The sequence below is a fragment of the Colletotrichum paranaense genome, assembly GCF_030867605.1.
Source record: "Colletotrichum paranaense strain IMI 384185 chromosome Unknown Scaffold_7.1, whole genome shotgun sequence".
In the NCBI taxonomy this organism is placed as follows: Eukaryota; Fungi; Ascomycota; class Sordariomycetes; order Glomerellales; family Glomerellaceae; genus Colletotrichum; species Colletotrichum paranaense.
Genome location: NW_026848965.1, coordinates 2,275,271 through 2,301,906, shown reverse-complemented (window position 1 = coordinate 2,301,906; position 26,636 = coordinate 2,275,271). Strand labels below are relative to the sequence as shown.

The 26,636-nt window shown below is 50.9% G+C and overlaps 8 protein-coding genes across 8 annotated transcripts; 4 read left to right on the top strand and 4 right to left on the bottom strand.

Annotated features, from left to right (window-relative positions):
- Positions 1–1,879: 1,879 nt before the first annotated feature.
- CPAR01_09620 (uncharacterized protein) lies at positions 1,880–2,581 on the top strand (the record flags this gene model as incomplete). Its single annotated transcript, XM_060493885.1, has 2 exons — positions 1,880–2,362; positions 2,429–2,581. 2 exons carry the CDS (start codon positions 1,880–1,882, stop codon positions 2,579–2,581), a joined length of 636 nt encoding a protein of 211 aa, XP_060348015.1.
- A 4,135-nt stretch (positions 2,582–6,716) lies between these two features.
- Positions 6,717–7,331, top strand: CPAR01_09619 (uncharacterized protein; the record flags this gene model as incomplete). Its single annotated transcript, XM_060493884.1, has 2 exons — positions 6,717–6,906; positions 6,964–7,331. 2 exons carry the CDS (start codon positions 6,717–6,719, stop codon positions 7,329–7,331), a joined length of 558 nt encoding a protein of 185 aa, XP_060348014.1.
- A 252-nt stretch (positions 7,332–7,583) lies between these two features.
- CPAR01_09618 (uncharacterized protein) lies at positions 7,584–9,822 on the bottom strand (the record flags this gene model as incomplete). Its single annotated transcript, XM_060493883.1, has 3 exons — positions 7,584–8,516; positions 8,572–9,272; positions 9,348–9,822. The coding sequence occupies 3 exons, from the start codon at positions 9,820–9,822 to the stop codon at positions 7,584–7,586; spliced, it is 2,109 nt and encodes a 702-aa protein (XP_060348013.1).
- A 764-nt stretch (positions 9,823–10,586) lies between these two features.
- CPAR01_09617 (uncharacterized protein) lies at positions 10,587–12,860 on the bottom strand (the record flags this gene model as incomplete). The annotated part of the gene is made up of 3 exons (XM_060493882.1): positions 10,587–11,221; positions 11,276–12,284; positions 12,336–12,860. The coding sequence occupies 3 exons, from the start codon at positions 12,858–12,860 to the stop codon at positions 10,587–10,589; spliced, it is 2,169 nt and encodes a 722-aa protein (XP_060348012.1).
- A 194-nt stretch (positions 12,861–13,054) lies between these two features.
- CPAR01_09616 (uncharacterized protein) lies at positions 13,055–13,279 on the top strand (the record flags this gene model as incomplete). Its single annotated transcript, XM_060493881.1, has 1 exon — positions 13,055–13,279. One exon carries the CDS (start codon positions 13,055–13,057, stop codon positions 13,277–13,279), a length of 225 nt encoding a protein of 74 aa, XP_060348011.1.
- Positions 13,280–16,614: 3,335 nt separating this feature from the next.
- Positions 16,615–18,679, top strand: CPAR01_09615 (sugar transporter; the record flags this gene model as incomplete). Its single annotated transcript, XM_060493880.1, has 8 exons — positions 16,615–16,639; positions 16,698–16,773; positions 16,851–16,896; positions 16,961–17,471; positions 17,527–17,781; positions 17,880–18,289; positions 18,343–18,412; positions 18,468–18,679. The coding sequence occupies 8 exons, from the start codon at positions 16,615–16,617 to the stop codon at positions 18,677–18,679; spliced, it is 1,605 nt and encodes a 534-aa protein (XP_060348010.1).
- Positions 18,680–18,805: 126 nt separating this feature from the next.
- On the bottom strand, positions 18,806–19,811 carry CPAR01_09614 (uncharacterized protein; the record flags this gene model as incomplete). The annotated part of the gene is made up of 2 exons (XM_060493879.1): positions 18,806–19,507; positions 19,569–19,811. 2 exons carry the CDS (start codon positions 19,809–19,811, stop codon positions 18,806–18,808), a joined length of 945 nt encoding a protein of 314 aa, XP_060348009.1.
- Positions 19,812–20,318: 507 nt separating this feature from the next.
- CPAR01_09613 (ABC-2 type transporter) lies at positions 20,319–25,138 on the bottom strand (the record flags this gene model as incomplete). Its single annotated transcript, XM_060493878.1, has 8 exons — positions 20,319–20,864; positions 20,921–21,307; positions 21,364–21,950; positions 22,013–22,695; positions 22,749–23,034; positions 23,095–23,870; positions 23,929–24,241; positions 24,295–25,138. The coding sequence occupies 8 exons, from the start codon at positions 25,136–25,138 to the stop codon at positions 20,319–20,321; spliced, it is 4,422 nt and encodes a 1,473-aa protein (XP_060348008.1).
- Between the last annotated feature and the right edge of the window lie 1,498 nt (positions 25,139–26,636).

Genomic DNA, 26,636 nt, shown 5'->3' with positions numbered 1-26,636 from the left:
CCAGCAAATTTGATCCGTTCGGAAACCGCGTGGGACTCAATGTGGGATAGGTATTACAGTTCTCCCCTCCTGCCCCTTCATTACAATATGATGTGGAATGAGCGTCCCGGAGCCTTAATTCTCCAACATGGCTAAAACGACAATGAAGGGGAGGCTTAGCAGTTTTCGCACTAGTTGAGAGTTTCAAGCAACTTTTGAGACCCTGCTACTGCGGTAGTGCCGCTCTTGATTCATGTCACCAGAGCTTAAACTCTCCCTTCCCTCCACTTCCGGCAGGGGACAAACGCAAGGCGGAGAAAAGATGGAGGCCGGCCGAGGAGACCGCGGGCAGCGTGTTTACAAGCCTCGTGCTTCCATATTACGGATAACGGAAACGGCATCTTTTGCCTTGCTCCTCAGCACATGCAGGGTCCGTCCCAGTCTTGAGATCAGCCCACCAACGAACCTGAGACTCGGCGAACTTTGTTTTCCTCGTTGGGCTGGCTTGATTCCAGCCCTTTGGCAACCTCTCTGCACGCACGCTCTGATTCTGGATTGACTCTGGGAAATGTAATCACCACGTGTGGACATGTAGTGATTATCGGCTGCCTTTCTAAGAATCGGACGCCGCTAAGGTACCGAAGGGGACGGAGCGTAATATCTTCAGCTTACTTTCGAACTCATCAAAGAAGTTCAGTTTTCTGAACCAAATGAAGAATTGTGATTCATGTTTCCCTTTGCTTCTTTGTGTCCTGTTGAGCAAGTCGACGCGAAACAACTACTGAATGACGAGGCCGACATGTCTTGGCGTCTTGACTGATCTTGCCAAGCCACCAAACATGTTGCCTCGAAATCGGGTCCGGTTGCTCAAGCGATTGGCAGATTGTTTATAGAAGCAAATGAAACCTGCTCATCCGGCAGGGCGATATATCGGACTCCGAAGCACCAGCCAGACGAGTCATCGACACAAGAAGAAGGCGAGTGACCACTATGCGAAATGATCAGACTTGTAGCAGATGGTCTGAAGGCCTCTAAAATTCGGCAAAAGATGAAGTAGACCTGACACTCAAGTGAAGAAAAGGATGGAAGTTAGGAGGAGTAATGCTAGGTCCAGACCGAGGGAACAGAGCCGAGGGTTGGATGAATTTGGTGTGAACACTCGTTCTCGCCAAGAATTGTGACTGGCGCTTGTGGTAGAACGCTTCCAACAACTGGATGGAGATCTTCAGCCGTCTGTCGGTGCCAGTGATCCATGGACCAGCTTCAAGAAGAAGCACTCGAGAAGCTCGCGCGATGGGAACGATTCCGGTTGGTGTCTTGACGCATTGAGCAGAAAATTCGTATACAGAGCAGCCCCAAGGCGAGCGAGGTGAAACGCGATGTGCGGCGATCCCAGCCAGCGACTGGCTCAAAAGATCAGCCCAAAACACATGCGGGTAAACCTTCTTCTCCTTCGAATCCACCCCAAAGCTTGTCTCTCTCGGTTCAGACATCAGACGGGCCGGGCGATGCGCGCGGGGTGACCGTTGTGGACACCCACATTGTGAATTGAAGCTTCACCCGAGAGCGAAACGACCCCTGAAAGCATCGCGATGACTGGGACTGAGTTGCTTCCCATCGTGCGGCGGACAGGGTCTTCGGCGTACTCGGACGAAGTATGTTCGCCTAATCGTTTGAGATGACGACGCGATGGAAACTGGGTGTAAGTGGCCGTGTCCGAATTTTGCTCGGAAGGTTGGGCTATATAATTCAATCAAAGAAACTCTCAATTCTGGCTTTTGGATCATCAACTCAGCCTCTTTCCAGTTCATCAAGTCCTACTACTAAAGGCTCTTCACCCTCTACATTCTTTACATCATATCACGCCTATCACTTAGATCACTAAACACTATTATTCAAGATGCGTTACACTCAGCTTCTCCTCTCTCTCTTCCTCCTCTTCACTTTCGTCATTGCTCTGCCCGCGCCGGCGCCGGTAGAAGCCGTCGCTGCGCAAGACGCCGCCGACAAGAACAAGAATAAGAATAATAACAACAACGGAAATAAGGGCACTAAGACGAAGACCAACAACAACGGCAACACCAACAAGGGCCAGACCACCAAGGCCACGAAGAACGGAACCGGAGGAAACACCAGGCCTACCGCTGACGAGTGCGCTGCTGCCAAGAAGCTGGCTACTGGTATCGACAAGAACATCTCCATCCAGAAGCAAGAGCAGAAGGATGTCGCTGCTGTGAAGAAGGCTGTTCAGTCTGGGAACAAGGGTCAGTTCGACCAGGCTAAGACCAAGCTCGTCGCTACTGTCAAGTCTGGAGCGGATGTCCGCGCCGAGAACCAGAAGATCGCTCCCAAGGGTAACGCCGCAATTCCGGGTCTGAAGAAGGTACGTTCGGACTTTTACCCCACACAGTGAAGCGGTAAAAGACAGCAATCTGACAAGTCATTATAGGTCCAAAACGCACAGGCTACCGAGTTGAAGCAGGCTCAGGGTCTCACGGGCAACAACGCTGATCTGGATACCATCGCCCAGATGGAGAAGGAATTCTCTGGAGGTATCGACCAGAACCAGCAGAACAAGAAGGATGCTCTTAAGGGTTGCTAAGCATTTCAAGACTGAATATGCTTGAGGACCGAAGGATAGGCTGCACGTCACTGAGCAGACTGAGGTTGGGAGCAATGGATAGCGTTGTATATGAAGGATTCTCAGTAAATATATAGTGAATGAAGCCAGTTCGGTACACTTTGACTTTTTAGTGATGGGTTCACTCCGAATTTGAAACATTCGAGTGCTTCGATACTTCTGTTCTAGTACGGTGGTATCATTCTCCTGCAATCACCTTGAGCGTGACCTGATGCCGACTCATGCCAATCGCTCAGGGGCTTCAATACTTGGAAATTTGGAGACTGTTAGCTTGAGGCTGTTAGTTAATGTGATATAGGTTAGTATCATTGTACGAAGGCCAACAGGCTTTAACATGTTGCCCTCGCTTCGAGGTGTTTAAGATCATGATACTTGTCAAGTTGTATGAGATGTTACTCACGGCTGTGCCGCTGTAATCGACGAAAGAATAACCTTCGGTGATTGTATAGCTTTTGACGGAGGTCTTCCAAATTTCTCATTACATGTTTGACTTCTCTCTGTCTCTGCTTAGCGTTGTTCAGAAGGAAGTTGATGCTGCTGTGCAGAGGCACATCTTCGAACAAAGTGGAGGCGATGCTGGATACTGTTGTACCTCTTCAGGGTAACATAAATCAAATTTGATGCAGCCGTGGCCTCTAGGATTATTGAACACAGTCAAATTCCGGTGCATAACTCTTAAATAACGCCGCTTCTTGAACGAGAAGACCAAGTTGCTGAGACGATCACTAGCATCGAAGCAGAAGCTGCAGCATTGGGTGCACCTATTGGTGCGATTCTTCAAACTTCTACAGCCAAGATTAGCTGCTGGTAGGTTGTCTACTAAAGCATGATAATGTACACAACATATGGATAATGGTTTGTTACAGATGAAGACTCGAAAGCTTCTTCGAGAGCCCCTTTCGGAGAGGGAATCCGCCATAGCAAAAGTTGACGCTCTGAAGCAGCCTTACTTCGGTGACACTCAACGTTAAACGGAGTTTTCTGGCAAGATACTAGAAACGAAAATCCAGTCTATCATGTTCAAAAACGAGGATGTAAGCTTTCTCCCATCGTGAAGAAGCTCTATGTCTGATCTCAGAACTTATTGTAAGGTAAGTGCTCATCTCGGACTTGGTGAATCCACAACATGATAGAACGGATATTCATTCGTCATAGGAGATTATAAAGCTAGCTATCTAGATTGGCAAGGGGCACGCATTTTGAAGTTTGATCACTGATCGGCATCTCATAAATGTATCTCATTGCACGTCGAAACAGAAAGTTGAACTTACCTTTGGGCACTGGATAAATCTTATAACCTAAGCCTAAGTTGAACGAGATAGGTATCTTCGTTCATTTCTCCAAATGCAGTATTGAAATAGTATCGAAAGATGTGATGTCATCACAAAATCCACTGGCGTAGGCGAATGATTTCTCGCCGGTCAGGCTGATTGCCTGGGTTTGAATTTGAAAGTCGGCTCTTAGAGAACGCGATTGATTAGTGAGTGATGCCTGGCGACGTGAAAACTTCCGTATATAGTTGCTTTGAAACCAAGAATGATAGCTTTTGAGGGCGTAGACTCCAGCTTGCTGTTCCACAAGTAACTCTAAGCTGTGGCCATATGGGAGACAGCTAGTCACCATCCATGCAACTCGAGACAGCAGAACGTGCCGTGAAAATGTCAGTATTCAGCTTCCTTAAATTTTGACACAATCAAGATTTGTTTATGTTGAAATGGACTTAGCGAGAGTAACAGGTAAAGCTAGCTTGCTGAACAATCCTACCTCATACATAAGGATATAAAGCTCGGAGGCTTGTAACGCTGAACGAACCTGCTATACTGACTTTGTCGCGAAATAACTTCCGCGCGCAGCCGAAGTAGTTTAGATATGGCCAAAATCGATGCTTGTCTGCTTCAAATCATTAGAGGGTGCATTGTAATACCATGAGCCTTTCAGTCGTGGAGGGTCACCAGGTATTACTACACTTCCAACGCCCTTGGCAGGCAGAAAACCTTTACCCACATCACGCATCATCATCAAAGTTTTTTTTCATTGAGTACTGAAACAAAGGGGGCTAATATGGGGGTTAATATGTGAACAGTCAAGATTCTCAGTCTCTCAAGTGCCTTGAAGAACCTTCCGCCTGAGCTCGGAATGCGACTGGTTTAGACATGGACGCATTGGCGCTCCGCTGAGCGCCATCAACAGGAATGCCCTCGCACCGTCGGGATAATCTTCCATCTTCCTTCGCTTAACAAAAAACCATCCAATGTCTGCAATAAGACATCATCTATAGGTATACAAAAAATGCCGCGCGCGAAAACTTTCAATTCAGACTAAGGAAGCCTGGAAACAAAAGCGCGCAGATTATCTACTTGCCGTGTTCCCGAAGAAACAACACTTACATTATTCAGGGTCAGCAAACTTCGCCGGATCGCCTAGTAACCGTCTATTCAGGATGCCAAGTGCCGTGTTCCTGAAAGACAGCTCGGGCAGTTGCGGGCGGGAACGAACTCTCTTCTCTATCGGATGGACGTTGCGAAGAGAGTCATGGCTGTCTTGTTGGTAAACTCATCAATTCCCAGGGCCCTCCTCTCTACTCATTTCTGCGAAATTCCACCGAAAGGTAACACTTCTCCGCACTCCCCTCAAAAAGTCCGCAATAGCAGTTTATGCGTATGCGCCGTGCCTTCAAGTGGGCGATGGTTGCGGGCAAAGTCCACTAATTAGGCTTTTTAACTCGGTTTCTTGCGAGCCTAACCGGGTTGCGAGGGGGACAGTCTGCTGTCAATGCCAAAAAAGGGGGCATCTTATTTCCCTGAGGAGTCATGTTTCTCTCTGGCTTTTGCTGACGCTCAAGGGAGGCTGGTCTTGTCAGCAGGGGTCTGGAAGCACTTTGTCCCCCCCTCACGTTAGAATTTCTCGCCTGCCAACTCTGACGCTCAGGAGCTTGCAACTTGGTGCAGTCCGGCAGTCGCAGTTTGGTAGGTGAGTGATCGCCTCCTCATAGCGTAACATTCCTGGCTGGTAATCTGCTTAAGATAGCCTTATGACTCGCAGATCTCTCACGTAGGAAGTTGTAGACGACTTGGCGTTGCTTGAGGTCCAGGGCCGATGGGCAAGGGGTTCTGCCCCGTAGCGCACCCAGAATAAAGACCCCGGCCGCCGAGCCGGAGATCTCGTCCTCAACTAGTGGCCGGATTGCTCAAGACTTGGGGGCGCCGCCATGGCGCGCCGTGGCGTTCCGGAGCACCGGTTCACTCATACCCACCATCCCGATCTTTCGCGGTTCCAACATCCAAACTGACGGCTTGGCACTGCGTTCAGCGCTTGGTGTCGCCCCGATTATGATAGCTCGATGACTCGAGAATAACCCAAATTCCCAAATCGCTCTTTGCTTGAACTCTGCACAAAGTGCCGGTTCTCGTATCTCTCTAAGGATTAAAGTATTGGTTCCCTCTGAGCTTCTCGCTTTCTTGCTGCGCGAACGCCCGAACCCCCAGACAGGGTTTGTCGCAGGTTTCGCGAGTTGTGACCACGTCCACAACCGTCCGCACCGGAAGCAGAGCGGCTCAAGAACTTGCGACGTTTCACCCGCGTGGATCCCACCAAGCTTGTCTTGCTTTCGTACCTGGAGAGCCTCAATAACGCTTGTTTCGCTCCAGGGATCACCCTCGGCTTATTTCCAACGATGGCAACTTGCAGTTGGTCGTGTGCAAAGAGAAGAACGGGGTACCACGTTAGCTCCCGTGGTTCCGGCCAACGGTTAGCCTCCGCAGACCGCAAGGATTATGGGAGGATGGCTTGGAAGCTATGATCGCCGGGTCATCAGCGTCGGATCATTGACATCTCTCTGTCAGCGACAAGGATCACATCGTCGTCGGGCTGAGGCCGAGTTGTGGTATTTGTAGTCGCAAGGCCGCCCATCTGGCCTTGACGCTGCATCGTCCGGTCTCTGCTCGCCTTGTCTCATCATTCATATCATCGTGCTGGTCACTCGTTTCTTTCAATCTTGTCTAATCCAAAATACTGTCCTTTATTCAAAAACCGCGAGACTACCTGCACTTCCGCTTTCACAGGCCGATAAACAAACATCCCAAGTAATTACTTCAAGATGCGCGCTTCAATCACTGCCGCCACGGCGCTGCTCGCCGCTTTGGTTTCTGCTCATGGCAACATCGTCTCGCCTCCTGCCCGTGGTGTCGGCGCCGCAATGGCTGCAGCGTGTGGACAAGCGAACGTGAAGGCCGTGACGGCCGATCCCACCATTCCCTTGGAAGACTTCACCAACCCTCCTGCAACATGTAAGCAAGCCTATGGTACATGAGCGAATGACCCAAGTTACTAACACTCTACCCAAGGCCAACTTGATCTATGCAGAGGAGCCAAGTTCGAGGACAACAAGGCCAATGTCCAGACCTTCAAGGCTGGACAGGTCGTCAACATGAAGGCCGAGATCCCGATCCCCCACGAGGGCCCCATGAATGTCTCCATTGTCGATACCGCAACCAACAAGGTTATCGGACAACCTCTCATCGTCTTCGACAGCTACGCCGACGAGAACCTCGCGGCACTGCCCAAGAACAACACCGACTTTGACATCACCATGCCCTCCAACCTGCCCGCGGGCACCTGCGCTCAGGCTGGCCAGTGCGTCGTTCAATGGTTCTGGGTTGGCACTGCGGCGAAGCAGACATACGAAAGTTGTGTAGACTTTGTTATGGCTTGAGCGATTAGAGTATTGTCGCCTAGTTATAGAGCAATGGGAGGTTTTTTGAGCGCGTTTGAGCACGTAGATCAGCATCGCATCCCTGTGAATGCTGTACCATTTTGAAGAGCTTTTTTTTATTACACTTTAATTGTCCATGACAAGGAATGCGAAACACTTTATTTCCCCTTGATGTAACAAAGCTTCGTGGCACCACTATTGTATGTGATGACTTTGTCATGGACGATCAGTCACTCATGTTTAAAAATGACATCAAGACGTCCAATCCCCAAGTAATAGGTCGAGCGGCATATTTTCCATGAAGTCTATGGAAGACTCATTGAGCAGCATCCGCAGGCTTGGGTCCGCAGCATCGTCATCAAAAGCTGGTTGACTTTCACTATAGAAGGCAAAGTCGTTCTCACTCGGCAGATCAGCAAAGTTCTGGGTCGGCGCGACAAAGTGGGACGCCGCCGGTCTCGCTTCAGCCTCATCTAACATTTGAGGAACCACGGATTGGAAGTAGGCTTGATCCAATCCCAAGTCCAATTGCGGTAGAAACTGGAACTGGTTGTGGATGCGATCCAGCATCTCCAGACATCGTTTCGCCGATCTGCTCTTCTGCGCCAAGGTCTTTAAGCAGGCGCGTGACTTGGAGACTGAGTGCTGCCATACAAGTCTGTCGGTTTGGTCTGTGGAAGTGCTTTTGGTGAGATAGTTTGCTTCCAGGACTAGAGTGGCCTGGAAAAGAAAGTATGTCGCGTACCACACGATACCCTGGTGTAGAGAAACTTCATTCGCCATACAGAAAGTAGCAATATCATGAATGCTTTGCATAGCAACGTTCAGGCACTTCTCTTCCGCCTTCACTTTGGTGGGCAGGTAGCTGTGGTGTTGCTGACTGCCGCGCCAGAGGAGAATGCGAAGGTTCTGCTCTTTCCAGAGCACGACCGCTCGAGGCGCCCGGAACCACGATGGGCAGTCGGTCTGGGTGAAATATGCGGGCAAAGCTTGTTGCCAGCAGTTGAGATCTCGGTCCATTGTTTCGGCGACTCTGTATTCGACCTTTGTTCCGGCGGTTTTTGCCAGTAGAAACTCATGATACACAGCATCAGCAATTTTGGCTAGCTTTGCTTGTGCGATAATTGCTGAGTAGGTAGTCGGGTAATCAACTGGTCGTGATACCGGTGCCTTGAGTGGCAGTTCCTGAAGGAATGAGCCAATAGGAATCAAAAGGATCGAACTTAGAAAGACAACATACCTTATCGTCGATGTTTCGCGGAATCCGGGTATCTATGAAATCTTCCGACATCGCGGGCGGTCTTCCGGTGGTGATGTTGAACCCGCTCTCAAAACAGTAGATAGTCCAAAAGAGCTGCCGTCGCCGCTCATGTCCTAAAGTATCCTCTAATGCTGGAGGTTCGCGATGAAGACCTAGTCCTAGCGCCATTCTGTACGCTAAACCGCTGAAGTTATAGCCAGTATTGGTCCTATCTCTCTTCTGTAGGTAGTTGCTCATAAGCAAAAAGGCCTGAACTGTCTCGATAGTGCCGGACTCAAGCATCTGAAGAGACAGACTGGACCGCGCTGCGCTGTAGTAGCTCGACTGCAGATGCTCTGACTCGGTACTGGAGAGCCAGTGGCCGATGGCCAAGACCATTTGATAGACGACGCGCCATGGTGAGTTCGTGAGCCGCTGACGACGCCCTGCGTCAACCCTTTCTCTGAAAATCCGCTCGTGAAGAACCGGATAGGAGGTGTTGTAGAGTAGGAAGTAGGCATCGATTAATCGGCCAGCGATATATGACGATGGCAGATCGAAAGGTTCAGGTACCGCAAACCCGGCTGAACTGGACGATCTACGTTGTCTTTTACGATGTGATGTGTGGTTGTGAGTGGCTGGATGCGCAACGTGGATCACGGAGTCGATCTCCCCAAGCAACTGGGAACCAGAACTGCTCCCTAGAAGTTGACGTCAGGCATCGCTCTTCGGTCAACTGTCCTCCGCAGGCCATTCTAGAACATGGCTAGGCTTACCTAAGTAACCAGAGTCGTGGGTTGGTAGCATGGCCATTCCGTCATTCTCGTGGCCTGAAGATTTGAACTCTGGCGACAGCGACCCTTCGTGCCATTCGTAGCTATGAGGTGTGACTTCATCCGAGTCTCCCAGCGGGGAATGTAACGAGCCGCTTCCGTCATCATCTTCATTTCCTACTGACTCCTGCTGGTTCTGCGTCTCTCCGAGGGCTGAATTGATGTCAAGCTCCGGGTTCAAGGATCTGATGAGATTCTGGAGCTGCTTGCACCGGAGCTCGGCTGCGTCGAGGTTCTTCCGGGTCAGAGGCGTCCGATCAGGGGGCTTCTCAAAGCTGCACGTCTTGCCTGTTTTGGCGCAGTAAGAACATGGGTCGTTGGCTGCGCTGCCTCTCATGCATCGGCTTTTGCGCTTCTGGCAGTTGACGCAGGCCCGGACGGTGCTTGGATTGGGACATCGGCGGCTAGAGTTCGGCATACTTCGTTCTTCAAAGTTCAGTCCCTGTCATGAATAGTTCGACTCATGTGGAACATCGGGGGCCAGAGGGCCGAAATTGAGCTCAAATATGGTTTATCGTCTCTGCAGAAATCTCTCGAGGCTGCGTGGGACATCTCAGGTCTCTTTGGAGAGTCTTAAGATATTATCAAGCTTGCATACGCCTCATCAGACAAGTTGTCAAAATCCGAACTTTGCTCTACCCCTCAAGACGTTGTCCTCGGAGCACAGTCTCCCGATGTACGCCACTCAAAAGCCACAAATGCGGGATGAATTGCGGGGGAGCTGGGTGGGGAATACGGCTTGCTTCACAGACCATCCCAAGAGAGACGGACATTGCCAAGAGCTTTAATGATGGCCCCGTTTGTATCAGCAGATTGCTTCCGCCTCCCAATATCATAGTACGCCAATATTGTCCGTGAACTGTAGAAAGTCGGCGAAGATGGCTGCGTAGATCAAATAGTGTCAGGCTTGTTAGACTCGAAGTGCGACCCAAATCTTGCCATCTTCCTTGTCACGATTCTATACTAGGAACGTGACATGTTGACCATCAGGAACTGTTGGGGCGGGAACGTGCAGAGTGTTTTAGATATTCTTTTCATTAATATTAATTATTGCTTGATATTTGAAGTCTAGAGTCAAGAGTCTAAGAAAAATTAAGGAAATCACCCCCTATCACTAAAACGCCACGCCATCTTTCTAATGTTGAGATATGAAACCATAAAGAAGTTGGTTGCTCGATTCGCTTATGCAGGGATAATGATCAAATCAATGATAGTGCAGTAGCTGAGAGGTGCAGTCGCGGTGGAGAAGGCGTAGATGTGCTGGCCAGAGCCGGTGTTGCCATCGCCAACCTTGCTCGCCTGGCGGATGCAGAACTGGTAGGCCTTGCCATTGGAGTTCATGAAGACTTGGGAGTTGCCGTTGGCGAGGGTGGTGTAGGAGAAGATCTTCATGGCGCTGCTCTTGTTGTTGGACCAGTAGAGCAAGCTATAAGTGGACGAGGTGTCGATGTAGTAGTAGGCGTTGTGAGTGACAGAGTAGAGGCTGCCATCTGCGGCCACAATGAAAGTCTCACGGCTGCCCTGCTTGTACCAGTTGTCGGTCATGTGGGTGGCATCGTCGGACAGGGCGTACTGGGAGTTGGGGTTGACGATGGGGTTGAGGCTGAGGTAGCCGATGGTACCAGTAGGAGCGCTGGCGGCGACGTTGATGGTGGTAGTAGAAGTGACAGTCTGGACGACGATGACGGTGCTGGTGGCTGCAGTGGTGGTGCTCAAAGCCGCGCCGCTGGTGATAGTCTGGACAGTGGTAGCGGAGGCGGTCATGGTGCTGGTTACGGGGGTGGCGAGCAGAGAGCAAGCAGAAGAGACGACATCGGCTGGAGATAGCAGTTAGTATCAAGCGGGTTGAGACAGAAGAGAATGAAACATACCAGAGAATCCGGAAAGACCAGCGGGGGTACCATCGCGGCGAGCCTTTCTAAGAGTGGTGGTGTTGGAAGGAGTGACATCGGGAAGGGCAACAACATCGACGAAGTTTCCGTCATCATCCTTGGTACCGTTGACGAGAGGCTCATCGCGGGCCCAGAGACCACGTCTGACCTTGATGGAGTGGTCGAGGGGAGTGGGATCATCGTGGAGGCAAGTAGTAGTGGGACGGGGAGGCAGGTCACGCTTGAGCTGCTTGGTAACGGCAACCAGCTGGGTGGTGGTGCTGTAAGAAGTGGTCAAGGGAGTGACAGTCGAGACGACCGTGGTGGCAGGGATGGTAGTGAAGTCAGTCTCGGTGGCGGTGGTGACCGGGGTCGTGTAGCCGAGGAGAGAAGAGCAGTAAGGCTGAAGGCTGGATGTGACAATGGCAGAGCTGGCACTGGCGATGGCGCAGGGGATTCTGGGCTTGCCGGCGTCCGTGGCGTTGGTGTAGGAGAAGCTGTAAGAGATGGTGTAGTGGTCACTGCCGCGCCATTGGCCGTTGTTGACGGCATAGCTGTTGTCCCAGGACTTGGAGTACAAGGAGCAGTACTGTCCCTCGGGAACTCCATTCTTCAAGACGAAGAAGGTGTTGAAGAACTGGCAAGTCTGAGCAGGGGCGTTCGCGGGAGGGTGAGCAACGTTGTACTCGGACTGAGCGGTACAAGCAGCAGCGCAGAGCTTAGGATCGAAGGGGCCGTCGGTGAAGATCTTGGAACCCAAGAAAGTGTCGTATCCAGCGCAGTCGAGGGGAGCGTTGATGGAGTTATCTCCCAAGTAGACGGCGGAGCTGTAACCGGCCTGGTCATCGGCACGCTGGGCAACGTAGCCGTTGGATCCGGCAATCACAACCTCGAACTGGTTGCGCCATTGGCCGCGGTTGGTCGCGGTGTTCTCGTAGACGGGACCACCCCAGAAGACACACTTGATGACATTGGTGCTAGCCGGGTTGGGGCAGGCATCGGCGGGTTCCTAGATGGGGTCAGAGTCTGGTTGCTTGTGTTGATTAGGTTTAAGACTTACAACAGAGGGATCACGCTCGAAGTAGATGTTGAAAGCAACACAGCCGTTGATGGCATCGCACTTGGAAGCGCAAGCCTGAGTGTCGTAGCTAGTGAGGGTAGTGTAACCCATGTAGCCATAGGCGCTGCTAGATCCCTGCAGGTTCTTGAAGGTGTTGAAGTAACCAGAGGGAGTGGCAGCATTGTTGGCAGCCGACGAGAGATCTGTGTCGCTCAGGAAAGCGGCCGAAGTGTCGGGGTTCGAGACGGGGCCGTATCCGACGGGCTGAATCTCGCAAGCGGAGCGCTCAACGAGGCGCTTCTTCTCCGACTTGACAGGCGCAGTCTCCTGGGGAAGCGGGCTGGCCTTGACCTCGGCGACGACACTGGCGGCAGCAGCGTTGGCATCGTAAGGAACGACGGTCGGGGTAGCACCAACGGGGACGGTGGTGTGAGGCGGCTCGGGAGCATCGTCAATGACCTGCCAGACAAGGTCTTGGGCCTTGGCGAGCGCGACAAAGGCGCTGATGATAGGAGCAGAGCGCATTTTGAATGATCTCTGTCGAACTGGAGAAGTCGATCGAAAGAAAGAGCTTTCAAGGATCGGAGCTCAAGGTGTTAAGAGAGTGAAGAGGAGCGAAGAGGCTTGAGTTGACTGATGAGATATTTCGTCGATAATGGCGGATATCTCAGTTCTTTATGTACTCATCCCACGAGGCCTCTGACCTCGTAGTCTAGCCAATGCTTTTTGCTCTTCCGTTGGCCAATATCGCACATGCGACGACAACAGTGCGCAGCTCTCTCCACGGCTCGCTTCATCTTCACGATGCATACAATAGTGTTGATGCTGAGTGCTCATTTCCACATCACGCGGCCGGCAAGAAGCGGTGGACGACTAGGCCCGGAGCTGGACCACGGAGCTGTACCATGGGATTGGGAAAGGCGGCCGTGTCTTTTTCGCTCTAAAGGCCCTTGCTCCCCTGCTAGACAGCATTTCCAGACTGTTGGTAACAGATTCTGGACCCCTAAGGCCGCACAGATGGCTGTATTGGGCTTGAGTCGCTGGTGTTCTTGGGTCAGGTCGATGATAGATCCACGTGGGTTGAGTGTGTAGCCGCCTTGCCCGTTGCTAGATTGAGGAATTCAGCTCGCAACGGGAGGTGTAGCTGAGAGTCCACGGACCCAAAACAGCAGATTTTACCTAGCTCAACCCCTCGTGCCTGGTGGAGATCCCCAGCTTGCGGAGGAGTCTGGACTCGGGTGTGCAGGGGTTGACAGCAGGGGTAACGGGCGGCTGACGATCAATAGTCCAGCAAAGTGGTGAGAGACCGCTTGTTGACCTATGATGTTGCTTCGGCAGATGAGAAAATTTGAGGGACAGTCCCTGACTACTCTGCATCGTAAGGCGCTAAGCGAGTAGACGCCATGCTTTTGATATGTTAGTCCTACGGTGTTACCGACGGAACGGACGACGAGGATGCGCTGTGCTCCTATCGCATGTCGCCGATCAATCTATTGAGCAGCTAAGACCAAAATAAGCTTCCTGGGAAACCCAAAAAGATGGGAAAGCGATTATCGATGTGGTTCCACACAAGTGGATGCCGGGGAGAAGTCTGGAACAAAGAAGTGCACAGCATAACATGCCTAGGAAACATTACGCGATCTTCCCGCTCGGATTTGCCCATGAGTATTCAGAGGCATCCAAATTTTCCGGTGCCTCTCGACTAGAGTAGCATTCGATTGAGCTGATCAGGTGAATTTCAGCTTCGGGTACATTACTGTGTGTGCCACAAGCTTCACTGTTATGAGATTCTCGGCCAGGAGTTGGCCTTTAGGAAAGAAAATGCCTCAAAACATCTCATGACATGTGTTCATATTGTCAGTTGACAGGGTGTTTCCGGTCTTGCTCTTCGATGAACCCTCACCTAAGTACATCGAAACTTACTACATTTTCGATCTTACATATGAGGCCATCCGAAATCTAAGACTTTGCTCAAGACTGAACTGTTGCGATGATGAAGCAGAAGCCATGCATCAATATTACCACAGCAGTTGCCACTCAAAACCGCAATCTTTGTGCAAAGAAGCGAAAAAGTAGAAGTGAAGTTATCATGAGGTCCAGAAAGGGCAAGGTTCGCGCCGATCGTGGCGCCGGTCTACACTAGACTGCCGCGAAAGCGAGTACGGAAGAAATTTTGCCGATCTCGACTCTGATTGCACGGATGATGAGTCGAAGCCAGGTACTAGCGCGACTAGTGGTAGTCCGGCTTAGCACTTGTGCCCAAGTAGGACTGGACCCAAGTGTTCCTGGCTTCATGGACTTGAAGGCGTCGCCATCTTCGGGAGGCCGCGCGGTCGCTTCCGTCACATCCGCTTTCACAAAAGCCATGTTGAAATCGCCTACTTCCGCCTCCTGAACGGTTTCGCGGCTTTTCTCGCTAAAGTTTGAACGACTCTGATCTCGCTTCACACACAACTACGAAGGACAGCAGACAGCGTGCCGCTATTGCTCGCATGTATGTAAGAACGTGAACGACTTCGAGGGAAAGCACCGGAACGAGCCGGCTTACCTCCCTTACCTTTGCTTCATGATTTTTTACAAAATTTTGTTGTTCCCTTTGAGTGCACGAGCCCAGATAGAACGCCGAGCTCGGCACCCACTCCCGCCCTTCGCCGTTTCGACTTGGCAGCCTAGAATCTCGTGGCTTGAACTGTCAAGCCACAACGCCTGATGAATAACGCAATGAGGAATAGACGCAATTCCATCGGCAGGGGCGACAATATTGTGGCTTGCTGTCAAAGTGCTAAGCCAGAGAGACTATGAAGTACGACGGACAAAAGCCTCCAGTCTGTTGTATGCCGCGCGTATCGATCGGCATCTCGATGATGAAGGATTAATCCAAAAAAGGTGAGGTCTTCACAAATAACATAACGCTCGAAAAGGGCCAGTGCGCGCAGCATTGCATTTTGTGACTTCCTAAGTTGCATGCCTGGTGTCCAAAGTCGCCATGTTGCGGTGTGGCTTGGATCACAGGCAGAATCGGATAATGAGGCATTAAGGGGTTGACGATAGTTACCATAGAACAAATTGGTTTTATCGCCTAGGAAATATGTGTTTTAGGGGAGTCCCTCATTAAGTTCCCAACGGAATACTTCTTTCTTGCAAACCCATGAGGTGTAATGGGCCATAACTTAGCCTCTTCAACCTACCATCATCTAGCGAATTAAGCAATATCTGATTTTGGAGAAACGTGAATAAAATATCGTAACACTACGAGGTTATAACATCTGGATATGGTCCTCCGCATCTTATGTATGTTCCTAGACGTGAAGGGAAAAGTGTGCCGCCTTCTCCTCCTGCAAAGACTTCTTTAACTCACCCAACATGTGTATGGTCAAAAGATCTGTGGCCATGATGTTGAATCAGCGGCAGAATTGGTGTCACCTTCAATTTTCGGTCATTACGGTAGATCGAACATTACCTACCTAAGCTGTGCACACAGTGCATCCGGGACCAACGGCATTGGAAGGGGGCTTGATGACACCAGACTTCCTGCCTACGATATTCTCATCTTTGACTACTAGACCAAAAGGGCATCTTTGTAGAGGCTTCTACCAGAGCAGCTGGAAGTAATCCTAATGGATCTTCATCGGGAATATGTTGTCTTGAAGTATTACCAACACGATGGGAATTAGTCACACCAAAAATGAGCCTGGAGCTGATTGACAAGAATTTTGCCCGAGTTTCACGTCAAATCGAACGTGTTCGTAACCTAATTTAGGCGGGAGACAAACTGAGGCTGCGGTAACCACCACTCTCATTGTGAAGTCCGAAGACGGAGCCGTGACATAAGTACCTTATGACATTAAGACCCGGGTGTTGGACTCAAAGCGGGGTGAAAGCTGATCTTTCTCGGGTGTTGATGGAAGGATTGGGTCTAATGTTAATGAAGAAAGCATGTCGGGTAGAACAACGCCGACGAACAACGCCGACGAACTACAAGTTGGAGTCATCTGATGAAAGCATCCTCGTCGCCTCCACCTTCGGAGCACAGCGCGCCGACAACAAGATTCAGGCTTGCGGCACCGTGGTAGCATCCACTTTCCCCAGTTTCCCCGGTCATTGCAAGAACCCCAGAGAGTCTGACGTGGGTCGTCTGGGGGGCAATTCTCCGATGGTGCGTTACGTCTTCTTCATGTATAATCATGCTCTTTGCTCCTGCAGCTGCAAGTCCTGACCTCTTGTTTCTTGGACTATCAGGCTCCTACTTCTACCCTATTAATAAGATACTATAGTCGACATGGAGATCTCGTATGGCGCAGCTGGTAATACGAACCCAAAGTATTGGCCTGAATGACGAGCGTCACTAAACATCATTACTAGGCTACAAAGGTCTCGTTCACGAGCCATACATCTTCTTTCTCGCATGTTTTGCAAGCATTGGTGGTGTGTTATTTGGGTAAGTTTTCACGCGGGTTCCTGGCCTCTTTGATGAAAAATTAAACTGAAGTGCAAGACTGATTGAGGCTCCTCTAGTTACGACCAAGGCGTAATCAGTGGCGTTCTGGTGATGAATAACTTTGTCAGTTTGCGTTCAACTGCTTTGCCGCCCGTGGGACTGAACAACCTAACGCCTATCCCTACAGGCCAAACAATTTCCAACCCTCTCCGAAGATGCGACTCTCCAAGGGTGGATGGTGGCAGTACTCACACTGGGAGCAATGGTTGGCGCATTGGTCAATGGCCCAATTGCTGACGCCCTATCTCGTCGCTGGACTATTCTCCTAGCCAACATCATCTTCCTCATCGGCTCGATCATCCAAGCTGCGTCGATCAACATTCCCATGATATTTATCGGCCGCTTCATTGCCGGGTTGTCGATCGGCCAGTTGTCCATGGTTGTTCCCCTATACCTGAGTGAGCTCGCGCCGCCAAACCTTCGAGGAAGTCTGGTCGCGCTTCAGCAGCTTGGCATTACAGTGGGAATCATGATTGCTTTTTGGCTAGATTACGGGACCCAGCATATCGGAGGTACAGGTGACGGCCAGTCTCCTGCAGCTTGGAGACTCCCGCTCGCTCTCCAATGTGTGCCCTCAATAATACTTGGAGCTGGGACCTTCTTTTTACCATACACCCCGCGTTGGCTTTTGATGAAAGGTATGATTGATCGGAACCTTAGGCGACTAGCCGTATACTTACGTTAAACCACTAGATCGCGAGGAGGATGCGCTTGCCACCCTTGTCCGCATCCGGCGTGTCCCCCCAACAGATGCTCGGCTTAAGCTCGAGTTGACAGAGATCAAGGTCGCAGCCCGATTTGACATCGAGACAACCGCCGAGTTGTTTCCTGGCGTCACTTCACGCCTGAAACTCACGTTGGAGAGATACAAGTCGCTCTTCGTTGTTCGCCATCTCAATCGCCGCTTGGTGATTGCCTGCCTCCTTCAACTCATACAACAATTTACCGGTATGTCCTATATCTGATTTGATTGTACTACTTGGTTGTATCCAAAGTCTAGTGGTGATCTCAGCGTCTTCTTAATGTATGACTAACAACAAGGCGAGGCATCAACGCTATCATCTATTATTCGCCGACAATCTTCCGGAACATAGGACTCTCAGACAACTCCGTAGATCTACTAGCAACTGGTGTCGTTGGGGTCATTAACTTCTTCTCCACCATCCCCGCCATCATGTTCATGGACAGATGGGGGCGGAAGAAAGTCCTCCTCATCGGCGGAGTTGGCATGGGGGTTTCCCAACTCATTGTTGGAACTCTTTATGCTGTCTACAAAGACAGCTGGGCAAGCAATAAGTCAGCTGGGTGGGCTGCTGCGTTCTTTATATGGGCCTACATCGCCAATTTTGCTTTCAGCATCGGATGCGTCAACTGGATTGTGCCTTCGGAGATCTTCCCGCCTGGAGTCCGATCCCAAGCGGTTGGTCTTGCGATTGGAACCAATTGGCTGAGCAACGTAAGTCAACACGAAATGCTGATAGTCTTGCACGCAATGCTCACATTCAAAAGTTCATTGTTGCTCTCATCACTCCCCGAATGCTCGAGGCGATCACATTCGGCACATTCTACTTCTTCCTAGGTAAGTCAGAAACTCCTTGGACCGTCGAGTGCATGAGTTAATACTAACTTGTCAGCGTTCTGTGTAATTCTCATTGTATGGGTCTACTTCTTCGTTCCCGAAACCAAGGGAGTTCGGATCGAAGAGATGGACAAGCTTTTTGGTGGTAATCAAGGAGAGGCGGACATGACCAGAATGGCAATTATCAGGCAACAATTGGGATTGATTCAAGGGGATGAGTTGACGAAAGAAGTTAGTATGGGATTTAGCGAGGTGGAAAAGGTATGAAACATCGATATCTAATCTATTCGGTGTTCGACTCGAGCTACCAAGCTCTGAGAAGTTTGAATTAGTGATTAATGTCGAGGATAGCCTTCTGTACTTGAACACTTCGTACGCCATAATCAGGGGTGCTTAGGAGACTGTACATCCAGCCTGCATGCCTAGAGGATAGCACATTCGGGGGGAGTCTAGGTGTCTCCTTGCCTTGATAGTGCGTTCCATCATGAGCCAAATGATGACCGGTAACACTCCTCCTGGAGTAGGCACGACAACAAGATTGCTAATGTCGTGCACTCCAGGATCCAAATCACCCATTTTGGTCTTCACATCAAAGCCGAGGTCAACTACCAGCTTAACCCCAGATCCAATCATGTTCGGTTTGATGGATCCGCCCTCGTTCCGTTCTGTCATAATAACGAAGTGGCGCTTGGAGTCCTTCCAGTCGATGCTATCCAGTTTACCATCGATCGCTTCCAGGATTTCGACGTGGGGAAGATGGCGCATCAAGTCCGCCTTGAAGCCTGGCGTGATGATGTTAGTGCCTCCCACCAGGACGATGGTCAGGTCGAGCATCCAGGCTTTTTGGTAGGCGTAAAGTAGCCGTCTCAGGGCATCCGCTGCAATATTGGTCGCATATCCCTTGGCGTATTCCTCAATGTGCTTTTTGGTGTGAATGCTACCCATTATTTCGCGTTCCTCGAGATGGTGTGGTAGAGGTCGCTGTATTAGAATGCCATGGGTGGTTCCGTCTTCATTCAATTCCGCAATTTTATCGAGCGTCTCATCGGCCGACGCGTCAGGCGCAAGTCGATGTGATATGTATCGAATTCCAGCCTAAATAGTTTAATGTTAGTTCAATCCTCTCAATCCATACTAGGTAGAGTGACGTATGTACCTTAGCAGCCACCTCGGCTTTGATCTGCAGGTACTCTTTCGCATCGCTACCAGTGTCGAAGTATATTACCCCTAGCGTTGGTTCGGTACCATCCCGCGATCTGTGTCGGTAGCACCATCGCTCTATGTCCGCAGACACAGGGAACCCTTTGAGAAGAGAAGCGCCGGGGACATGTTCGAAAGTAGGCTGAGATTCGTGCTTCTCACCAATGATGGCATCCCCTCCAAATGTGCTCAAAGACATGGCGAAGCGCGATGCACTCCAATCAGAGGCACAGACAGACAGGCACAGAATCAAAGAACCAGCTACGAACCCAAGCTCCTTTGATGGCAAGTGTCAGAGGCGACAGCCCGATTTTGATGTTCTGCAAGACGCGTCGAGCATGGGGGTAGGTTGCCTGGCGCGACGGGCCGCAGTGCTAAATGAATGTCTCAGAATCCCCGACTGAAGACGTCGATCTCGGTCTGCAAGAAGCCTCAATAGCTAGCGCCGGTGGGGGTGTGTCACACGGGAACGTCCAAGATCTTCATTCGTCTGTCGTTTTCGAAGTGAAGACAGTCGCGTCATTCTGCAGCGAGCCTATGTATTCCTTCGGCTGCGCTGGATGCAAGCCAAGCGAGTCTCGTTTGGGGCATATGATGCGAGGAAGACGGATACCCCAAGCTACGAAGGATTGGGTCTTACTATTATACAGATGATTTACGTATTCGCGATGTTCAATCGAGTCTACTCTATGTACTTCCATCTAGATCAAGCTTCAGTATTCTCGGTGGTGCTCTGCTTGCCGCGCCCAAAGATCTTGCTTGAAAGCTTTGAACACCATCTCGTCATCGTCGCAATCCCAAAAGACCATCCCCGGATTCTAACAGTGTAAACAAAGAAGTACACAAGAGCCCAGTTGGCAACGGCAAAGGCAACCAAGATGCCAAAAGCTGGCCACTTATCGCTGTTGTGGACGTTGAGCGTCTGCATGTACTCGCCGCCGTTATTGTATGGACAGTAGCCGCAATTGGACGTCGCGTTAGGGTCCTCCAGGTAGCCCGTCATCGCGACCTCATTGACGAACCGGTCGGCGTATTGGCCACAGGTTGAGCCTGGAGGCGGATTGAACCTGGCAAACTCTGTGGAGCTACACTGCACCACTGCCGGTGGGAGGACGGCCGAGAGGACGCCTCGGCTGAACCAGGTTGTTGGGTTGATGTAGTACATCCAGTACCTCCAGAATGAGGGCATGGAGGCATAAGGCACCAGGATACCGTTGAAGATGGCGATCATGACGAAAAAGAAGGGCAGGATCTGTTGTTGTCAATGTTAGAAAGAAATCGGAGCACAAGTATGGTTCAATTACTTACGTTCGACACGGTGGAGTATGAGGGCCCGAAGGCGGAAATCCACTGGCCCCAGCTGGATTGGAACAGAGACCAGACGAGAACCATGAGATAGGTGTAGCCAGAGACAGACGAAGTAGCCGGGAAGCCGACGGGAAAGTACCACAGTAGCCAGTAGATGGTGGCAGATACGATAGCCATGGGGATTTCACAAACGACGTTGGCTGTGCAGAATGCAATCCAGCCATATGTGCGACTAGGCAGTTCGCGGTCTTCCCACAGATCTCGGTTCTGGAAGAACTTGATCACGACGCTGTTGACAACTGTGGGAGGTACGAAGAAGATGAGAATAATGGCACTGAACATGCGGTTCTGCATGCCTGCGATGTCGTTTCCAAGCATCCAAAATGTCTACCAAGAAGTTAGTACCTGCCACAATTCAGGAGAGAATCAGTTGCCAAACTTACAAATCCGTTGAAGATACCCATGATCGTATGCACAAATACTCTGCTATACATGTACTGGGGCTCTCTCCAATGTTGGACAAACATCCTCTTCGTGAGAAGGAGGCACTGGTAGGCAGTTGAGGCCGCAAACTCCGTCTGCGCCGTCGACCTCTCTGGCAGAGCCCGTCTCTCGGCAGTGATCTGATCGATCTCTGCAACAATGGCTCTGTGCTCCTCCGAATTGCGCCACTCCTCGTTCCAGTCGATGCGCTGGCCATCTTTGATCGACGGTTGCGATGCCGTCTCGAGGATGAACTCAGCGACGTTGCGGCTTGGGGGGCAAAGAAAGCCTCTCTGTGTGAAGTAGTCGATGACAACTGAGCCATTGGTGCCGACGGGGCCAAAATAGAAAGTGTTGCCGCCTCGGTTGAGGGCCAAGATCATGTCGAACTGCTCGATAAGATCGGAAGAGGGCTGGTGAATTGTGCAGATGATGGCTTGCCCAGCGTCGCATAGCTTTCGGAGGAATCGGACAATGGAGAATGCAGATTGGCTGTCGAGACCACTCGTGGGCTCATCAAGGAAGAGCAGGAGACTTGGTTTAGCAGCTAGTCGTATGTCAGTTGAGGTTCCCAGGTGAAGCGAGGACTTCATCAGATAGAAGGCTTACCGAGTTCAACTCCAATCGTGACTCTCTTCCTCTGCTCCACTGTCAAGGAAGATATGATGGCGTGCTGCAAATCACCCAGTTCCAGAAGGTGAATGATCCGATCAACGTACGCAATCTTCTCCTCACGAGGGATTGCACGTTCCTGCCGAAGAAGCGCAGAAAACTCCAATGCCTCTCTGATCGTGGCGGTACCTTCGTGGATGTCTCTCTGCTCACAGAAACCAGTGCCTCTCTGGAACTCGGGCCCCAGGCTAGCCCCGTTCACAAGCATATCCCCCGTAACGACACCAATCCTTTGTCTCTGGGCGATGGTGTTGAGAAGAGTCGTCTTGCCAGCGCCCGAGCTGCCCATCAGCGCAATCATCTTCCCAGGCTTGGCATATCCGCAGACGCCGTTCAAGAGTTGCCGTTCGCCGCTGCCGTAAGGGACTGTGTAGTTGATGTCCTTGAATGTGAAAACACTTTGGCCGTCGCCGATGGGCTCAAATGCCTCGTCGGTCTCTTCCGCAGGCCTGCTCTTCTCGTTGTCCACGTTCTTGTCATCACGGGGTTTCGCGAAAATCAGGGACTGGGCACCAGATCCCTTGAAGCGAATCGTGTCGACAGCCAGAACGGTCATGGCGAGGAAGAAGACGGTGAAGGCGATCATAAAGCCAAAGTTACGCCATAGGTTCGCTCTCGAGCTACATATTGTCAGTGTGAACCTATGAGGGAGAAACTGGTATGCGAATCTTACTATTGAAACGAAGCCTGTAGATAGTCAGGACCGCTGACGATGGTGCTGCCCATGGTCGAGCCAGGAAGACTACAGCCTTGATAAGTGGGATCGGATCCGGGGCCCCGTGGCACGAGCTGAGACTCGCTGCATTGCATTTCTCGTCCAAAGAACTCGTTGGCTTGAAGGGCTTCAAATCCGTATGCTACGGGATTGATGTAGTAGATCCAGCCGAACCAGATGGCGTCGCTGAGGAGATTGGGTTTGGGGATGACATATCCCGTCATGATGAACATGATGTTGAGGACTGATATTGTCAGTTAGATTGATCTTTGAGAGAGTTACTGAGCCGGATAAGCGGACTTACCGACGCCAACAAACCGGATAGAATCGTCAACGGTGGATGAAAGTGAGGCGAACATCCGGTACATGGTTGTTAGACAAAAGGTAGCCGTGTACACGATGAGTGTGTAGATCCAGAATTTGGAGGCGTCAACGTCGAATTGCGCCAAGAAGTAGACTGGTACGGAGAACAAGAGCGTCATGATGAGGATCAGTGGGAAGTCCAAGAGCATCCTCGCAATGACCACAGCAGATGGCCTGTAGAAGGCAAACACTCTCTGCCTCTCAATCGTCGTTCTACCATCAATCGCAGGGACGAGTTCTGCAAACTGAAGCCATCCGATAAAGGCAATCGAGAAGAAAGCCACACCGCCTCTCGCAAAGACGGAAGACGTGTCCTGTCCGGAGCCGTAGAAAAGCGACGAGACGATGAGACTGTTGGCAATGATGATGGCGAGCTTCGTGTAAAAGGAGCTCCGGTCACCCCACAGGAGCCATGCCTGGCGCTTGGTGCAGGCAGCCACTTGTTTGAAAAATGAGACGGTATAGATGGAATCGCCGATGACAGTCTTGCTCTTTGCGTCCTTGACGGTCGCTGCGAACATTCGGTGCTTGTCGTTGTTCGCTGACCTGCTGCCCCGTTCGTAGTCCTCGACATCTTGGAGGATGCGCTGGTAGTGTTCGCTCTCCAAGAATGTCTGTTCAAGCTCTTCCGGTGTCTTTGGAGTCGTTTCTTCTCGGCCGGGTTGGAAATGACGGGCATTCTTGTCGGCGATGGAAGTGAGAAAGTCGGCAGTAGTTCTGAAGGGCAGGCTTGTTAGCTTCTCAACCTTTTGATAATATGTCCACTATCACTCACTGTCTAGGAGGGCATAGGTATCCCAAGTCCTCAAAGTATTTCTTCGCCTCATCGCCAGGTCCCTGGAACAGCATGCGTCCGTCATCTATGACAAGGACCTTATCCATTAATTCGTAGATTGACTCTCCAGCTTGGTAGAGTGTCACGAGGGTCGTCCTCCCACTAACATCGGTGTAGACGCGGAGCGACTTGGCGAAACTGAGAGCCGTGCTGGCATCGAGTCCTCGGGTAGAGTTGTCCCAGCAAACAACAGATGCTCGTGTGGCTAGCGTCTCAGCCAGACTCACACGCTTTCGCTCTCCTCCAGAAACACCTGAAAAGTGTCAGTTGGGTTGGCTCAAGGTTGTTAAGGCCTGAATTTCTCACCTCGAATATGTTCGTCGCCGACCAACGTGTCCTTAGTGTGATCGATTCCAAACATCTGAAAAAGCGAATCGAGAATCAGTGGGATCGTCCATTGCTCTCTTTTCCGTGTTTTTGTCTTCAGGGCGAACCACAAAGTCTGCCAGACCGTGAGCGATGGGAAATGCCGATCGTCCTCTTCGCAGTACACGACTTCGCCTCGGTATCGCTCCAGTTGATCTTCTGCCGGTATAACGCCATAATGTACTTCTCCATCGACCTTGGCGTATTCGTCCCGGTGGTTGGCGATGGCCTTCAGAAAAGTCGAACATCCGGAACCTGGTCGCCCTAGAACTAGCATGATCTCCCCGTGTCGCACCGTTCCTGTCATGTTCCTAATGAGATCGACAGTCGGCTCTTTGTGAATCTTTAGTTTGGGGAAGATGCCAGTGATGAAATGGTAAAAGTCCGGTCCAAATGTGTTGACTAGGTCTCGGGGAAACGTCGTCACTTGCTTCGTCGATGACTCGATGCCCTTGACCGTCAAATTCTTGAAAGAAACACCTAGTCTCTTTGCTGGCCCGCCGCTCGGTGTGCGCATGTCCATGATTCCCCTCCTGAGAAAGTCGGGCAGGTCGAATGTGTCATTGCCAGATAGACTAGGTGCGATTGTCGAGTCACTCTCTCCTCCGGCATCACCATGGTGTTCTGAAGGCTTCCGTTGATATGCAGTAGAATGGCGGTGTTGAATCGTGCTCAACTCCTTCTCAAGATCGTGATACTCCTCCAGTGCGGCGTTTATTGAGATTTCGCCTGCCGCATTCTCGCCCCAGCGGCCGTCTTCCTCTAGTCTCGCGGCCCCCGCCATGGTGTTGCTCTCGAAATAGAAAATGAGAAAGACAGGGGTATCTCTATGAGTGCGAAAGTCTATTGGTCAAGTTGATGACGCTGGGAGTCGATCAGGTAGGTCGAGGTAGCTGGATAAGGAATTCTGGAAGAGATGGAAAATGCAAGTGATCAACAGCAGCAATAGCAAAAGGCTTGGACGTCAGGCTCAAGAAGCTTTGAGGTGAACAGCTGGCATACAAATAAGCGTATCGAATGCATCCTGTCTATTATGTCAAGTCTTTGAAGGCTAAGGTAGACTCCGCATGATGTAGCCCACCGGCCGGCAACGTTGCCATTAGCGTCCTCAACATGCCCTCCGCGGAGGAAAATTTGTAATCCGCAACGGTCCGCCAGCATTAGCAGCAAGGGGTTTGAATCAGAATAGGACATGCAGGGCTCACCCAAAGAGGGTTGTAACAATCCCTGTGGAGTAGTAAACCAAATCTCATCTGCTCCGTGGGAAACATTTATGACCAACGCCGAGGGTGAAAGAGTCGATGGCACCCTTATCTTGAGGGGTGAGGAAACCCCACGCATAGTTTGCCATGATGACATACAAGCCCAACATTAATTTCCAGCCAACAGGGACTTGCATGTGCTTTCGTTCCGGCAACTCATACAAGCGCCCATTATTAATCCCCAAAAGGCCAAGCTCACTTTTTTTTTCACCAGAGACGGAATCCAAATTCCTCTAGGAGTGGGGCCGGGTTTTCTTTCGACTTTCGCCGTGGCGTCTCTAGCGTGGTGGCGGATCCCGCACCCAGTATTACACAGCATACTGTTTGTGCCGATGTTTGAGGCACGACATGGAGTTAGAAGGGATGGCGTTTTCCATGACTCGATTGACTCTCCAGCTCGGCCATTGGCCGTTAGGATCTGTCTTGTTCTCTCTGTTATGACCGTTATTCCCTGGCTTTGGTATTGTCTCATTACAAAGGTAACTAACTCCCCGAGCGTCATTGCCGCTCCATGTTACAGTATGTGATGCAGATTGCTCTTTTTGCGCCAACATTCTTCGTAAGAGCTGATGACTAGATCTACTCTTGATACTGAAGTACTTGAAGAGGTCTCTGGTTTTATGAACAAACTCCGAACGAACAGACAGTTTTTAGCATTCGTTGCCGTCCAGACTAACAACTCGACACGATCCACTCAACTGCAGCTTGCTGACGCGCCCCACATGTTGCGGTCCAAGCTGATCGACGAGCCCAGCACAGGGCAGCTGGCAGCAAGTCTTACGCATATCTCGTATCTTATGAGGAGGCTCCAATGATAAATAGAGAATAAACGACTGGAGGCGCCTTGACAGGCGGTGTGAAGCAGAGTCTTGGATGTGCATACTGTCACTAATTCTCGTCTGCATCTGGAAATCTTACTAGATTCCCTCGATTGAGTTCAACGACCCCTCACTGTCATTTCAGCCAGAGTTTTGGGAACTTCTGCCGATACTCCGCGCCTAGGTTGCCATTCTAGGATAT